This window comes from Dromiciops gliroides, chromosome 2 (genome assembly GCF_019393635.1).
Source record: "Dromiciops gliroides isolate mDroGli1 chromosome 2, mDroGli1.pri, whole genome shotgun sequence".
In the NCBI taxonomy this organism is placed as follows: Eukaryota; Metazoa; Chordata; class Mammalia; order Microbiotheria; family Microbiotheriidae; genus Dromiciops; species Dromiciops gliroides.
In genome coordinates, this window is record NC_057862.1 from 478,020,884 (window position 1) to 478,037,979 (window position 17,096).

General features: G+C 36.1%; 1 protein-coding gene across 2 annotated transcripts in view; it reads left to right on the forward strand.

Moving 5' to 3' along the window:
* Positions 1–14,218, forward strand: part of SLC30A6 (solute carrier family 30 member 6) — a 46,432-nt gene extending 32,214 nt beyond the window's left edge. For both annotated transcript variants that reach the window (XM_043986816.1, XM_043986817.1), the window contains 3 exons: positions 363–410; positions 2,899–2,967; positions 8,446–14,218. In XM_043986816.1, the coding sequence (XP_043842751.1) occupies positions 363–410; positions 2,899–2,967; positions 8,446–8,940 (612 nt within the window). In that variant the 3' untranslated portion in view covers positions 8,941–14,218. The remainder of the gene's footprint in view (positions 1–362; positions 411–2,898; positions 2,968–8,445) is intronic.
* The last annotated feature ends 2,878 nt before the right edge of the window (positions 14,219–17,096 follow it).

Here is a 17,096-nt window from a genome sequence, read left to right on the forward strand (position 1 = left end):
TATCCTTCTCCCCAGTTTCCCCATTACATGTGACAATACTTCCAGAAGCAGGAAAGTGGCACTTTTGTAATCATTTTCACAATTCTAGACATATATTTAGGTTGGTGGACAGAGGGCCCCAACAAATGAATTAATTTGATTATAGGCTAATAGCCTTAGGAATTTGTATGATAGAACTCTAGAATCTTTTAGCCTCACTTCCCTCTCATGTCTCCAAATTTGATAGTCATTCTTGATGAAACCTCAGAAGTAACATTTTAAAGTAGGCTATTTTATTTAACCAAATTCATATAGTTTCTGAGTCATTCACTTAGTCTTCTATCATATATTGATCATAATTTATTGTTATTTTCTTCTCCTAGACTACACCGCCTCATGTTATTGGACAATTGGATAAACTTATCAGAGAGGTAATAATAGCTGACATTTTAGATGGGTTACTTAGTAAAATCATCAATATTGTGAATAGGAGTAGGTATGAATAGAATTCTGTTAAGACTCCAGGTAGGATTAACCCAAAGTATTTATTTCCTGATCTCTGGAAGTTTATAATCATTTGAATAATGTAGTGTAGATGGAGTAACAACATGATAACAGAAGGCAGATAAGTCAGAGGAATTATCAACACCAGCCAGTGAATTTACCAAAGACAGGTATTGGAGAAGGTAAAGTGACATACCTTATTTCTTTTTTTTGTTTTGTTTTGTTTTGTTTTGTTTGTAATGGAATAGTTTTATTCCTTGTCATAATACACAGCCACCCACCCCCTCCCCCCAATACAAATAAAATTAGTCTTACTGTCTTAATGACGTATCTAACTGTGTCACTTCTTTTTGTTTTGTTTTGTTTTGTAGTCGTGTTAATTTAATTTAATTTAATTTTTTATTTATTTTTTTTTATTATTTTTTTTTTACATATAAGGTATTTTATTTTTTCCGTTACATGTAAAGATAGTTCTCAACTTTTGTTTATACAAGCTTTACAATTTCAGATTTTTCTCCCTCCCCCAGACAGCAGGCAATCCGATACAGGTTATATCTATGTATATATCTCTATATCTATATCTATAACTATAACTATATATCTATATAGATACATATATACACACACACACATATATATATATCCACAATAACATTAATCCTATTTCTGCATTAATCCTGTTATAAGAGAAAAAATCAGGGCAGTAATGCAAAACCTCAAAATAGAAAAAAAAAAACAACAGCACCCAAAACAAAAGAAATAGTATGGTTCAATTAGCATCTATACTCCACAGTTCTTTCTTTCTTTTTTTTTCTTGGATTTGGAGATCCTCTTCTATCATGAGTTCCCTGGAACTCTTCTGTACCATTGCATTGGTGAGAAGAATATAGTCCATCACAGTAGGTCAACACTCAATATTGATGATACTGTGTACAATGTTCTTCTGGTTCTGCTCATCTCACTCATCATCAGCTCACATAAGACCCTCCAGGTTTCTCTGAACTCCTCCTGCTCATCATTTCTTACAGCACAATAGTATTCCATTGTATTAATATACCACAACTTGTCCAGCCATTCCCCAATTGATGGGCACCCCCTCAACTTCCAATTCCTTGCCACCACATAAAGAGCAGCTATAAATATTTCTGTACATGTGGGTCCCTTTCCCCTTTCCATGATTTCTTTGGGAAAAAGACCTAAAAGTGGAATTGCTGGGTCAAAGGGTATGCACAGCTTTATCGCCCTTTGGGCATAATTCCAAATTGCTCTCCAGAATGGTTGGTTCAGTTCACAGCTCCACCAACAATGAATTAGTGTTCCAATTTTCCCACAGCTTCTCCAACATTTATTATCTTCTTTTTTTGTCATTTTAGCCAATCTGATAGGTGTCAGGTGGTACCTCAGAGTTGTTTTAATTTGCATCTCTCTAATCATTAGAGATTTAGAGCATTTTTTCATATGGGAATAGATAGCTTTGGTTTCTTCATCAGAAAACTGCCTGTTCATATCCTTTGACCATTTCTCAATTGGGGAATGACTTGGATTCTTATAAATTTGATTTAGTTCCCTATATATTTTAGAGATGAGGCCTTTATCAGAAGTACTGGCCTCAAAAATTGTTTCCCAGCTTTCTGCCTCCCTTCTAATTTTGGATGCATTGCTTCTGTTTGACATACCTTATTTCAAATGACTTTTCACTTTTCTCTGTCACAGACATCTTCTGGACCATTACCTGGGCCTTGATGACCCCTATGCTCATTGTGTATTATCTACAACTCTTTCTCCAAACTTGGCATTGTGATGAATCCCAAAATTGTGGTTAATGAGGGAAAGGCTTCACTACTTCAGAGCCTTGAGTTCTAGATTTCTACATCATAGTTACATAATTTTATAAATTCTATAGAGATAGAGACTATACCCATGATTTTATCAGTATAGGGAAATTCTTCTTTCATTGCAAAGTGACACTTCTGCAACCTACAGTCTTAGAGAACTGCACAGAGCACTGATGTTAAATGACTTTCTCAGCTTTAGAGATGTGAACCCAAATCTTTCTGGCTTGAAAGTTAATTGCTTATTCACTACTGTCTCTCAAAAACTCAGTAGTTATGGGGGCAGCTAGATGGCACAGTGAATAGAGTACCAGCCCTGGAGTCAGGAGGACCTGAGTTCAAATCCGGCCTCGGACACTTAACACTTACTGGCTGTGTGACCCTGGGCAAGTCACTTAACCCCAATTGCCTCACAAAACCCCAAAACAAAACAAAATACTCACTAGTTATAATAAATTAATTAATGTCATTTAGTGGAAGCATGAGATATAATTAAATTTAGATATTAGGAAACAATAGTTGGTAGAAGCTAGAGTGTGTCAAATATAAAAAGATAGACTTTATCAATGATTTTTATCTCTAGGTTTCTACCTTGGATGGAGTATTAGAAGTCAGAAATGAACACTTTTGGACACTGGGATTTGGTTCATTGGTAGGTTTTCTACTGTTATGTTTTTAGTAAATTTATATAAAACATTATATTAAAAATAAAAATTTTAAATGTTTCTTTGATACTTATTTCATATAATCAAATCTGAATTATTGAAGGGTTTGAATTTTATTCGAACCCTTAGAAAGCAGTCATTGGGTAAACTAATGAGTATTGAGAGATTTTTCCCTTTTCTTTCTCAACGATCTTGTTTTCCACCCCACCATGTGAATAACTGCAGTGTTTGGGGCTTTTTCCATTTTGATATATATTTATTTATTTCATTAAATATTTCCCAGTTACATGTAAAAATTTTTTAATATTCGTTTTAAAAGTATTTTGAATTCTAAATTCTCTCCCTCTGTCTTCTCCCTTCTCATTGAGAAGGCAAGCATTTGATGTCAATTATACATGTGGAGTTATGCAAAATATAATTACATGTTAGCCATGTTGCAAAAGAAAATACAGCTAAAAAAAGAAAAAAATACAAAAAAAATCAAGAAAGTTAAAAAAGTATGCTTCTCTTTCTGGAGGTGGATAGCATTTTTCATCATGCGTCCTTTGGAATTATCTTGGATTATTGTCTTGATCAGAGTAGCTGTGTCTTTCATAGTTGATCTTCCTTACAATATTGCTATTACTTTGTACAGTGTTCTCCTGATTCTGCTCACTTCACTTTGCATGAGTTCATATATGTCTTCTGAATTGCTTATACCTTCATGGTCAGGGTAATTAGTCAAGCTGGCACCAGGGTAGTGGTCATATTATAATGGGTTCTCCAGTAATTTAAAAGTGTGTAATTATATAGTTTGCCCATTAGGTGAAAAAAAAAATTAGGAAAGCAAGGATCATATCAAGCAAGGCAAATTTAGAGAAGAAGCAACCTGAGAAGATTTTCCTTACCTGGAGTAACACCTTACCATTGTACACCATATATGTCTTTCTTAAAAGTCATATATGTCTTTCTGAAACCATCTTGCTCATCATTTCTTATGGCACAATAGTATTCCATCACAATCATATACCCCAACTTGGTTAGCCATTCCCCAATTAATGGGAATTCCCTCAATTTCCAGTGGTTTGCCAACACAAATATTTTTGTATGAATAGGTCCTTTCTCCTTTTCTTTGACCTCTTTGGAATTCAGACGTAGTAGTGGTATTACTGGGTCATGTCAGTTTTAAAGCCCTTTGAGCATAGTTCCATATTGTTCTCCAAAATAGTTGGACCAGTTCACAACTCCACCAACATGTTGTACATTAGTGTACCTATTTTTCTACATCCCCTCCAAAATTTGTCATTTTCTTTTATGTTATGTTAACCAATCTGATAGGTATGAGGTGGTACCTCAGAGTTGTTTTAATTTGCATTTCTCTAATCAGTAGTGATTTAGAGCTTTTTTTTAATGTATATTATTTTCTTCAATAAGCTTTTGTACCTCCTTTTCCATTTGACCAATTCTATTTTTAAGGTGTTATTTTCTTCCATATTTTTAATACCTCTTTTACCAAACTCTTAATTTTTTTAATATTTTTCTTTGCTTTCTTTTCTTAACCTAATTTTTCTTTTACCACTCTTATTTGATTTTGAAAATCATTATTTAGTTTAGTTCTTCCAGGAATTCTTGTTAAGCTCATGTCCAATTCACATTTTTTTTCTTTGAGGCATTGCTTAGAGTTATTTTGACTTCATTGTCTTCTGAGTTTGTGTCTTGGTCTTTCCTCTCACCATAGCAGTTTTTTATGGTCAGGTTCTTTTTTTTGTTTGCTCATTTTTCTATTCTGTTTCTTGATTTTTAACTTTATGTTAAAGTTGGACTCTGTTCCTGGTGGGGGAATTGGGAAGAAGGGATACTATCTCAGTTTTCTGGCTTTTTTGCATTGCTGTTTTAAGAGCTTGTTCTGGGGTTTGAAAGTTGTTGGTATTTCTAAGGTGGTATGATCTTGGGAGAGGTGTGGTCACTTCTATCTTGGTCTGCACTCTGGTTTTATTCCTGGAAGAACCCCTGATCCCTTGGAATTACAATCAGTAATACTCCTCAGGAGCCCTACTCCCTTGGGACTGGAAATGATACTATTTCACAGGGTCCCTGATCCCTTAGGACCAGAAGTGATATACCTGACCCCTCTAGACCAAAAACATTACACCACAGGGCTCCCACTTCCTCCTAACCAACTTCCCTTGAACCATGACCCACCCAGAAGTGACTATGGGCAATGGATTTGCAAACTCTGTCTGTCTGGTCCTGTGTCTAGTTTTAGCATAGGAGTTCCCTTATTCTCTTTGTGGCCAGATGCCAGGTCCCTTTAACATCTCTGGCTTGAGAGTTCCCAGTGCTGTTGTTTCTTTTGTTGGCACCATCTAGTCCCATTCCTGGTCTTTCATCTACATGAGCTTAAAGCCAACCTCCACCCCCATGTCACAGATCTCTCCTTCTAACCTCCTAAGTTGTCTTGGACTAAGTTGAAGACTTAGCTGTCACAGTGATCTTGTCACTCTTGTGATTTCAATGATCATCTTTATGCAGATGATTCTTAGATCTATTTTGGTCAGCCCTAACTAGAGTGGCAGAGCCACCAAATAGTCAGGATGAGGCAGTCTTCAACTTAGTCCAAGACAACTTAGGACACTTACTAGCTATGTGACCCTGGGCAAGTCACTTAACCTTCATTGCCCCACAAAATAAAATAAAATACTATAAGAGTGCCCAGGATAATGTCTTGGGGGACACTCAAAGTTATTGGAAATGGTCTGGAAGAAGATCCAGCAAAGGAGACAGAGGAGTGGTCATACAGGTAGGAGGAAAAAGCAATGTCACCACAGCCTACAGAAAAGAGAGTATCAAGGAGAAGGGGGTTATCAACAATATAAAAGGCTGCAGTCAAATCAAGGAGGATGAGAATTGAGAAAAAGCCATGGGATTTGGCAATTAAGAGATCATTGGTAACTTTGGAGAGAGCAATTTCAGTTAAAGGTCAGAAGCCAAATGGAAGAGGGTTCAGAATCAAGTGAGAATGAGGTCTTGCCTATATGGTTCCAGTAACCTTTGTTTTCTGGTTTCTAAATCCTCGGCAGATGAGAAGCCACAAAAGGGGAAAAGGAGTTGCCACAAACAGGCACACTTATAGCAGCAAGAAGCCACAGGTATTGGCCCAACTGCAAAAGAAGAGACTCAGAAACTAAAAAAATCAGGCATAAAAATTCAGAGTGTAACATCCTGAAGTCATGTAGTATAAGGACCCTGAGCTCTACACACCTCAGTAATCTTTGAGAACATTTCTATATAACAAAATAATAGTCATTGATAGTATAGTATATTCTGTTTAAGAATATATGCTATCGTGTGATGTATTATAAATCAATATCCTTCCAAAACAGTTTTTAAAGTTTTAGTGTTTGAAAGGAAATCTTTAATTGAAAACCTGTGGTTTCTTTTTTTGGTGAGGCAATTGGGGTTAAGTGACTTGCCCAGGGTCACACAGCTAGTAAGTGTCAAGTGTCTGAGGCCAGATTTGAACTCAGGTCCTCCTGAATCCAAGGCCAGTGCTTTATCCACTGTGCCACCTAGCTGCCCCCGAAAACCTTAGGTTTCTAAAATGATTTCTTCCCAAAAGTTCTGAGTTTTTATTCTATAAAACATGACCCTCACCCATAGAGAGCCTTGTTTTAAAAGAATTGCTTGAAGGATGTAGGGATAATATTTCTAAAGAGAAAATTTAGGGTTACATGTTCACTGCCTTTGCATATTTTAAGAATTGTTAGTGAAAGTATTGTATTTATTCCATTTGGTGAAGAGGGCAGAAATAGTAGCAATTAGTGATAATATTTAATTATATTTCAATTCAATATAAGGAGCAATGAAACCTGTCTAAGAATGTAATGGGCTGTCTTGGGAACTAGTGAGTTTAAGTGGAAAATAAATAATCACTTTTTGGGGATGCTTTAGTCAGAGGTTAAACTAAATAAGTGACCCAGTTAGAATGTCTCTTTGAAATCTAAAAGTTATATGATTCTCTGGGTTTATAATATACTTAAGGACACATGAAATAGTAAAAAAGATAAAATTATATTTAACAACATTATGTATTGTCATAATGTTCTAAATTTTGTAGCACACAACAAAGGACAGTATATATTTTACAGTACAGTTAGTAAATGCAAAAGAAATTAGAGCTGGGAGAGATCATTATTGACTTTTCTGTACCTTGGCTCTAAGGAGGACATGGACCTTGAAGAATGAGTACAATACAGATAGCAGAGAATAAGGCATTCTGACCAACGACAGTATTTTGAGTCAGGAGAATAGATTAAGGAATGAGGTTGAGGAGACAATGAACATGTGTTGAGAACGACAAAGACCATGGACTGACTAGAACAAATTGTTCATATTGGAGAATAAAAAAGATGAATAACATTCAGTGTTTTCAGTAGTATTAGTCTGTTAGACATATGCAGGATGAAGTAAAGTCGGGAGAAAGGTGACCAAAGAGTGGGCTATTGTAAAAACCTGTGAGTCACTTGATGATGAACCAGATTATAGTGGTAGTGAGAAGAAAAGAGAATTCAGCAAGCAAACATTTATTAAATACTTTTTGTTCAGAAGATAGTGTACAAAGTACAAAGATGATTTCTTTCCCTCAAGGAACTCACAGTCTATTTGGGTAAGTGTGATGTATGAAAATAACTTCAGTACAGATTAGAATATGATTGGTTGAGTTAAAATGTGATCGATGAATTAGAAACATTAAATGGGAATTTTAGGGGAGGGCAAAATTAGAATACTTCATAAAACAATTGACAAAACCTAGTGACTAATTGGATGTAGGAGGTGAAGAAGTCAAAAGCACCTAAATTCAAGCAATTTAGCCAGTTTTTATGTCATACATATGTCTTTATGACTACACAATTGACTAAAGAATTGCTGATACCATTCTGTTCTGTATAACTTTTTTTTTTTTTAAGTGAGGCAATTGGGGTTAAGTGACTTGCCCAGGGTCACACAGGTAGTAAGTGTTAAGTGTCTGAAGCTGGATTTGAACTCAGGTACTCCTGACTCCAGGGCCGGTGCTCTATGCACTGCGCCACCTAGCTACCCCTGTATAACTCTTAATATTGGAAAGCCATTCTGGACCTTTTTTTGTTTGTTTGTTTTAGATGCCCCATAACTGAACTAGCAGGGAAACTAAGATTAATTTAGGTGTCACTTGATCCATTATTACCATTAGTCTCTTCTACAGAACTGAGTTTATTCAGAAACCTACCTGCTCTCTCCTGGTTATTGCCTGTACTTTTATTTAGCACGTAAAAATGGTTTTGTGAACTTTTTCCCTAAGTAATCTCTGCTTATGAGGTGTTGATGAATTATGCCTTCCCTTTTGTTTAAGAAAATGTCACAAGCAAATCATAAATAAAGTTTTTCTTTCTCACCAACATCTTAGTTTGCCTTAAATATGCTCTTTCTTATGTGTTTGCTCTTTTTAGGCTGGATCAGTGCATGTTCGAATTCGAAGAGATGCAAATGAACAAATGGTTCTTGCTCATGTGACCAACCGACTCTACACTTTGGTGTCAACTCTGACTGTTCAGATTTTCAAAGATGATTGGATGAGGCCTGCTTTAATATCTGGACCTGTTGCAGCCAATATGCTAAACCTTCCAGATCATCATATAATCCCAATGCCACCTTTAAAGGGTGATGACTTGAACCCTCTCACATCAACTCCAGCTAAACCCAGTACTGCACCTCCAGAATTTTCTTTTAATACACCAGGGAAAAATATGACCCCAGTTATTCTTCTAAATACACAAACTAAGCCTTATGGTTTGGGCATTAATCATGGATCCACACCATATAGCAGTATGTTCAGTCAAGGATTTGGAGCACCAGGAATGGGAGCAACTCAAGGATTCAGGACTGGTTTTACAAATATACCAAGCAAATATGGAACTAACAGTAGAGGGCAACCCAGATCATAAGACACTGCCATTTGATCTTATTTATTCTTATTAAGGGTATCAACTTTTTGACCTCTGGTCTCTTTAGCTGTCCAGACATGTCAACATCTGATCATTCATTCTAAATATTAGGAATTGATGGTCTAATTCTCATTTCATGAAGCCTATAAAATTATACTTTTTATAAAACTTCTTTAAGCTAATGAAATTCTCCTGAATTAGCAGAGTTTAAATGGATTTGCTATATAGGAAGTGTGTTCCTCTAAATTCAGATTTTGCTTCTTTTTCATTTTTTTTAATTGATTATAGTATGATATTGTGTTAGCTTTATAAGAAATCACTTCACACGAGTGTCAACATTTCCTTTTCTTGGTAAAAAGATGTTTTCCTCGGTTGAGATTATGAATCTGTTTCCTGAATAATGGTAAGAATTTCAGGAATAAGAAAAAATTACCATTATGAAAGTAAAGGTCTCTTCTACAGCTTTTCCAAAGTCAGTTATATTTTCTTTGGGGCCACATTAGCCTTTGGAAGTTATTGTGTTACAAAGTAAAATCAAAGTCTCCTTTTACTTGAAGTTTTCTATACATGTTTTACTGACCAAGATTTTAAAATGTCGTGACTAGATTTTTATCATGGTTTTTATTGTTGTTTACATTTAGCAATCAATAAGGATTTTCACTAATTTTTCTGCAGTTTTAAATGAACTATGCTTCTCTTCATTATACTTTTGGTTAACTTTTTAACCATTCATCAATGTGCAGTGATTACTCTAGTAAGGAATTAATGGTGGAAATAGTCATAATTATACAACTTTTATAATTTATGACCCTTTTACTAGTTCACTCTTCTGTATTTCATGAACACAGCTGTATTGACCATATCTTACTTGCAAATTCACATAAATATTTTGGTTTTTACACTGTTTGATGTCACAAAAACAAAATGGGACTTTAGATTGTTATACAATATTACATCTCCTGAGGGCAGAATTGTACTTTATTATCCTGCTTTATCAGGAATAGTGAAATAGTAATGGTAGCAATATTTTTGAAAATGGCATAGGACATTTATTTATTTTGAATGTTTTCCATGTGTATATTATGTGGACTTTCCAGTATAGCTAGTGCTGCTTTGTATAAAGCCTAGTAAGTAATACCCAAATGTTCTCTTAAACGTAGTCAACTTTATATGACCTCTATGACCACTGTTTTTAACAGGCGATTTAATGGGTAATTGAAGTTAAATTTCCCCGTTTGCCAGGGATCTTCCAGTAATTATAATTTGGATGTTCCTCTTGGTGCTGCTTTTATGGATGTATGACCTCAACCTTTTAACATCCATCCACAGAAGATTTTAATTGAATTCAGAATGTTCATGAAGACCATCCCACCTTCAACAAAGTATCAGACCTCTCCCTGTCACTGAGGGATTATGAGTTGGAGGCTTGGAGCAAGTGGGAATGAAGAAGCTCTTTGGAAGTGCTTTGAAAGACCCCTATTTGCCTCAGGATGAGGTCTAGTCTACCAATATCCAGAGGAAAACAACTCCATGGAGCAGAGTTTTATTGTCCAGTAGAAATGTGTAGCCATATCCTAATAACTTACTTGGTGAGCACTCATCCATCTTCCATATTTATAGTGTCATGTAGACAATTGGGGGTGTAGGAAAAATCTAATCAAAATTGTATGTTTACCCTGAAGAGAATGAGACTTGCTCAAATATGGTAAGGGAGCTTTCCTTCTTTCCTGTCTTATGCTGTACCATACCTGTGGCACTGCCTATTAAAAGGCTACCACTACAGGAAGGTCTTAACACCAGTCACCAACCAAATGTGCCTGTGACTATCTTCAAAGACCAGAAGAACTTCCATATCCTGAGAGGTGGTAAAAGGTATGTTTTCCGTGTGGTTTTGTCTTTCATACCCTGCATACAGCCTCTACTTCTGTGAGAATAATGATGTTTGGGTGCTGACTGAGTCTGTGAAGCCTACTTCTTCCATATCCATTCAGAGGTGGCCACCTGTACAAGTGCCCCACCAAAGGTGCTTTAATTACTGTTTACACTAGTTGAGAATAGTTATTCAAAGTTTACCCGTAGGATGTGAAAGCAGAACTGGCTCTACCTGCTGCTATTTCATTCATCTGCCATCTGCTTTGGGTGATGCTAGTCTGTTATGCATTTTGTTTTATAAGGCATATTTTTTCAGACTATCCCACAGGAAAAACAAAAGTCTTGCTAGCAAATAGCCTATAAGTAACAACTTTGATGTTGCCATAGTGCCAACTATAGGTATCTAGGCATGACGTTTGAAAGGATTTAAGTACTTGTCATCTAGTTTGAGTTTTATGAAGATTTCTCTAAAGATGTGATCAGCAGGCATTGAATTGAGCAGCAACCATACATGTATATCAATGCCCCCTTGCTGAATAAAGAATGTTGAGCCCAGAATTTTTTATTGCAGTGACTACCTCAACATAATGGCCAACTTTTAACCTATGCTGACACCAAAGCCATTAATTTGAGCTACCATGGGAATGAGAGGTGGATAGTTTGGTGCTAATTAAATAGTTGTGGGGTTTTTTTTCCAGACAACATGGAGGTAAGGCTAGATTTTTGAACTAGCATAATTTCCTTTTGGGTTTATTACATTTTTTCTGGGGTGAGGATATTAAAATGATTTGGGCAGTGTGTTTTTTACTCCTATGGAATGCAGGCATGGATCTCTCTTTTCCAATGACTGAAGCCTATGATTGGTGATTAAAAAGGCATAGCAGCTCTTTGATAGAAAAGTCTAGATTTTATGCCTCTGATTGACAGTATTCTGGCTGAGCTATGAACAGCTGCTAATTTTCTACTAAAGTATAGGATACTAATCCATCTCTAATAAGAGGTGTTTTTAAAATATTCTGTATTATTTGAATTAAGCTATTTGAGTCTAAGAATGTTTAGGTACATTGATTTTAAGCAATTGTTGCACTCATTTTTGTACGTTTCATTAAGTCCTTTATGCAACTGATGTTTTTAAGAATCTAACATGTACAGGACACAAAGCTAATACAAAGATAAGTTAGCTGTCAATTCAGTTTAATTCAACTAACACTATTAAGCACTTACTACATATAAGACACTGATACTTGCTGGAGTTACAAAGATAAAAAGAAAACAAACCCTGTCTTCATAGGACTTAGATTCTGATAAAGGAGATAATGGATACAGTTAATAGCTACAGTACTTCCATTTCAGTGACTCCTACCTGGTCTCTCTTGACTGACTTCATATTTCATTCAGCTTCAACCAATAAACATGGGATGACTAAATGAGGAGTGAGGAGGGCTCAAAGTGGAAGGGAGAGAGAACAGATTTTTTATTTTATATAAATTTAAGAGATAACTATAAAGGCTATATTATATACTTAACAGTGATCCAGTATTTCAGGACTTAGAGCAGAGCTTTTAAGCAATTTAGACTTTTTTTTAAAGTGAGGCAATTGGGGTTAAGTGACTTGCTCAGGGTCACACAGCTAGTAAGTGTTAAGTGTCTGAGGCCGGATTTGAACCCAGGTACTCTTGACTCCAGCGCCTGTGCTCTATCCACTGCGCCACTTAGCTGCCCCTCCTTTTTTTAAATTTAGACTTTTTAAACAGTTAATAGTTTAAATTTATTAGGTTTATTAATATTGAGATCATCATCAAATTGCAGCCTAATCAACTTGATTTCTTACAAATAATTTAGCTACTGTAATGCATAATCAAATTTTCTGGTCAGGAAGCAATTTCTTTGCTTCTGAAGTTTAAAAAAAAACACAATTTTTTGAGATTCACTAATATCCCCATAATGATAAAACATTCTTTACTGCTCATACAATTCCCTGCCAGACCCAGCTGCTGGAAGTTTTCCAGAAATTTCTTCTCAAATGATCCTAAGAATAGAAATAATGATGGTGTTAGTTTGAAGTGAGCCTCAATCTCTTCAAAAGACACATTTTCTGAATTTAATTTTCTTTGCACATAGAACTAATTGAAAGAATCATTGACCTCATTGTTTACAAATACCATGTTGGGACAAGCATTTAATATCAGAAAACAATGTGAATATTTTATCTTGGAGGTAACAGGAAGCCACATGATTTTTTTGACTAAAAGGTGACAAAGACTTGTGCTTTAGGAAGATTACTTCAATACCTAAGTGGAGAATGGACAAGTGAGAAGAGCCTTGAAATAGGGAGACTAACAAACTATTGTTTGTGACAATAATGCAGGTAGGAGGTGATGAGGATCTGCATTAGAGTGGTGGCAATGTCTGAGGAGAGAAGGGAGAGTATACAAGGGATATAACCATGGCAGAAACAATAAGACTCAGCAGCTGATTAGGTATGGGGGCCAGAGGGGTGGGTGAGAGAGTGAGGAGTGAAACCTGAGGGACTGGTAGGATAGTCATACCCTCAATCATAATGGAGAATTTAGGAAGTGGTGAAAGGGGTGGGGGAGATAATGGAGTTCAGTTTTGGACATGCTGAGTCTAAGATGCCTATGGGGCATCCAGTTTGAGATGTACAATAAGCAGTTTGAAATATAAGATTGTAGGAAAGAAGTTAGGGGGAGAGAGATCTGAGAACCATCTGCATAGCAATAATTAAATCTATGAGAGCTGATTAGATTATGAAGTGAAAGACTATAGAGAGAGAAAAGGGCCTAGGACAGCCTTGGGGACACCCACTGTTAGCATGACTAGCATCAAGATTCAGTAAAAGGAGACAGAAGGAATTGTCAGGCAGGAGGAGAATCAGAGAAAAGCATTGTCATGAAAACCTAAAAAGATTATCATGATGATCAACACTTGCAAAAACTAAGATTGGGCTGCCAATAAAATGAAAATGCCAAAATAATTAAAATAGTGATACCTGAATTACCTTAGAGATTTAGTGCTTTATCAGTGAAACTACTAAAGGAGTACTTTACAGAACTAGATGAAATAATAATCAGAATGAATAAAGGGGAGTGATATGTAATATTGCTGGAAAGATTATGAAAAGCTTTAACTGCCCCAAAGAAAACCTTATATCTGATCCTAGAGGTTATGGAATTGTACCCTGGACTTTATCTACTATGCTTTTACACGGGGTATCTTTGTCTCATCCTATACCCTGCGCCTCTTTTCATCTGTTTATGTGTTGTCTTCCCAGTTAGAATGTAAGCTCCTTGAGGGCAGGGACTATCTTCCTGCTTGTGTTCATATTCCCAGCTCTTGGCACAGTGCCTGGCATATAGTAAGTGCTTAATAAATGCTTGTTGCTTTATAGGGGAACACCTGGAATTTATTATAATCTGTGATGTACACCAGCTTTGGGCTCAACACACCTGTTCTCATTAGGAGAGAAAAGGCCTTTTTATACCATATTATTAGAATTAAAGGCTATTATTTTGTCCCCCTAAATTTTCAGAATAATTCTGGCAAACAAAAGAGTTATCATCCTATAAGACTGCTTGGGAGCCATTGTCTGTGAACAAAAAAACAGGGACACTGTTCACATTCTCCCTGCAGAGAAGCCCTTTGAGATACAGTCATAAGCAGTGAGCTGTGGTTCTGGATCAAAGCCTCCCAACAGAAATAGACAACAAAAGAGAAGACTCCCATGGTTTCCAAACTGCCATTCTCTAGAATGGCCTGGGAATCAAATGACAAGAAACAAAATAACAATTCTCTATAAACAAGGTAGGCTGTAAATAGACTTCTGTTTCTAAGGCAAACAGGCCACCTGTTCCTATGTGGCAAGCTATTGAAGAAGATCAAGTATAACCAGACTGAAGTGGTTTCTGGGACCTCTTGGCCTCCTTGTTGTGATTATATCTGCACAAAAATATAAGAAGCAAAAAGCTTTTGTTTTTGTAGGCGATCACTTCCTCACAATCATGTGATGATTATAATTTCTAATATATAGTGCCTACTGTGTGCCAGGCACTATGCCAAGTGCTTTGCATATATTATCATTTGATCTTCACAATAACCTCCAGAGGTAGTTGCTATTATCCCCATATTACAGATGAGGAAATTGAGGTAAAAAAGAGGTTAAGTGACTTGCTCAGGATCACACAGCTAATCAATATTTGAGGCCACTTCAACTCAGATCTTTCTAGTTCTAGGTTTAGTACTCAATGCACTGCACCATAAACTGTGTAGATAAAATAATGAGATCCTATTGTTTATTGTTAGTTGATTATTTAGAATGTCATCAATCCAAGGCAATAAGCACTATTTGCCAGACATTATGCTGAGTGCTAGAGATAGAAAGAAATCCAAATAGATGATACCTGCTCACATTCTGATGGTGAAAACAACATTGCAAAAAATTATATACAAGATATATACAATATAAAAAGATCTCAAAGGGAAGGCACTAAATGCAGGGGGGAAATAGGCACACTTTTAACTCAGAGCAAAAGGTCATAAAAATTCTCCAGTAAATTGTATCTTTTTTTTTAATCACAAAATATTCTTCACTTTATGCAGTGAAGATGACTGCTTTTCAAATCATCAGTATCAAATGAGGAATAAAACAGGGAAATATATGCTGGCCAAATATTTGCCTTATATATGTCCTGTTTACTTTTATGTTGGAGAGTAACTTTAGGTACATATACAGGGTAGCACATTTTTGTGGGGGTGGGCATGCTAATGAATGGCTAACACTACTCAGAGTAGATTACGACATCTATTTGATCTTGGAGCTGGCTATTCTGGCTAAAGGACCTAGGAAGGGCCAGTCTAGATGAGGACAGCCACAGCCGGGACTTGAACAACCATTGGGAATGCAATAAGGCCTATAGAGAAGAGAGGCACTAAGAGGGTACAACAGTTTAAAGCAATAATAACCCACCTGCAAATAGTTTACTGATCATTAACTATAAAAAAACAATAGTAGATACTAGTGTTCCATGATTGTTTAATAGAGGAATTTCATTAAATATGAGATAAAAATAATAAAATATATAAACACAAGGAAACAAAATAGTGACTGAGGAGGAAAAAAAGCAAACCAAAAAATTTCCTGGGGTATAAAAATGACCGCATTACTGATTTGGTAATTTTTTAACATGTCAGCAAAAAAGTGTCATTATTCTGCCTTTATTGATTACTGAAAATGTTTTGTTCCTTTCCACATTTTTGTGGCTTATTTGTGTATTGCAGGTATATAAAATAGATCCAAGTATAATGAAGAAGCTAAAAAATTATCCAATAAGTTGCTAAGGTAACTGAGCCTGCATGGAAAACATTCACTAACATATGCCACCAATATAATAAAATAATAAATGATATAAATTCTGGAATCTTTTAAGGAAACAGCCTAATCCCTAAACCCATCATCATCTCTTCTAAATCAAATCAATAAGCACTTATATGTGCCAAGCCCTGTGCTAGGTGCTGCAAAGAATAACACAAAATATATCAACAAGCTTAGAATCTGTTCTTCAGGATCATCAATGGTTTTTCCATTTCTTTGTGCAGCTTCCTTTTAATGACATTTTCCCCTTTGGTTGTAGTCATGTATATCATTTTGCTCCCATTTCATTCTACATCAGCCAATCTGCAAGCATTTAAGTGCTTACAATATTCTAGGCACTGTGCTAAGGCTAGGGAAACAGAAAAAGACAAAAAAAAAATAGGGCTCTTTGCTTTCAAGGAGCTTATATTCTATTGGGAGGGCAAATTGTAAGTAATTAGGTGTATAAAAGAGTAGATGGAAGGTATTCTTAGAGGAGAAGGCCTTAAGAGGGGAATAGACAAGGGGAGATGTCCACAGAAGATATTCTTTTAGCTGAATTTTTAAGGAAGCCAGGGATTCTAACAGTCAGAAGTGGGGAGTCCGCCCATTCCAGGCATTTTGGGGACAGCCAGTGCAAAGGCAGGAGGTGGGAGATGAAGTATATACCAGGAACAAGAAGGCCAATGCTGCTGCATCACAGAGTGTGCACGGGAATAAAGTGTAAGAAGCCTGGAAAAGTCAGAAGGGGCCAAATTATGAAGAACTTTACATTATATTTGATCCTAGAGGTAACAGGGAGCCACTAGATTCTATTGAGTTTGGGGGTCACATGGTCAGACATGTGCTTTAGGAAGACCATCGACAGCTGTGTTAGGGATGGATTGTAGTGAGGAGAAGCTTGAGTCAGGGAAAA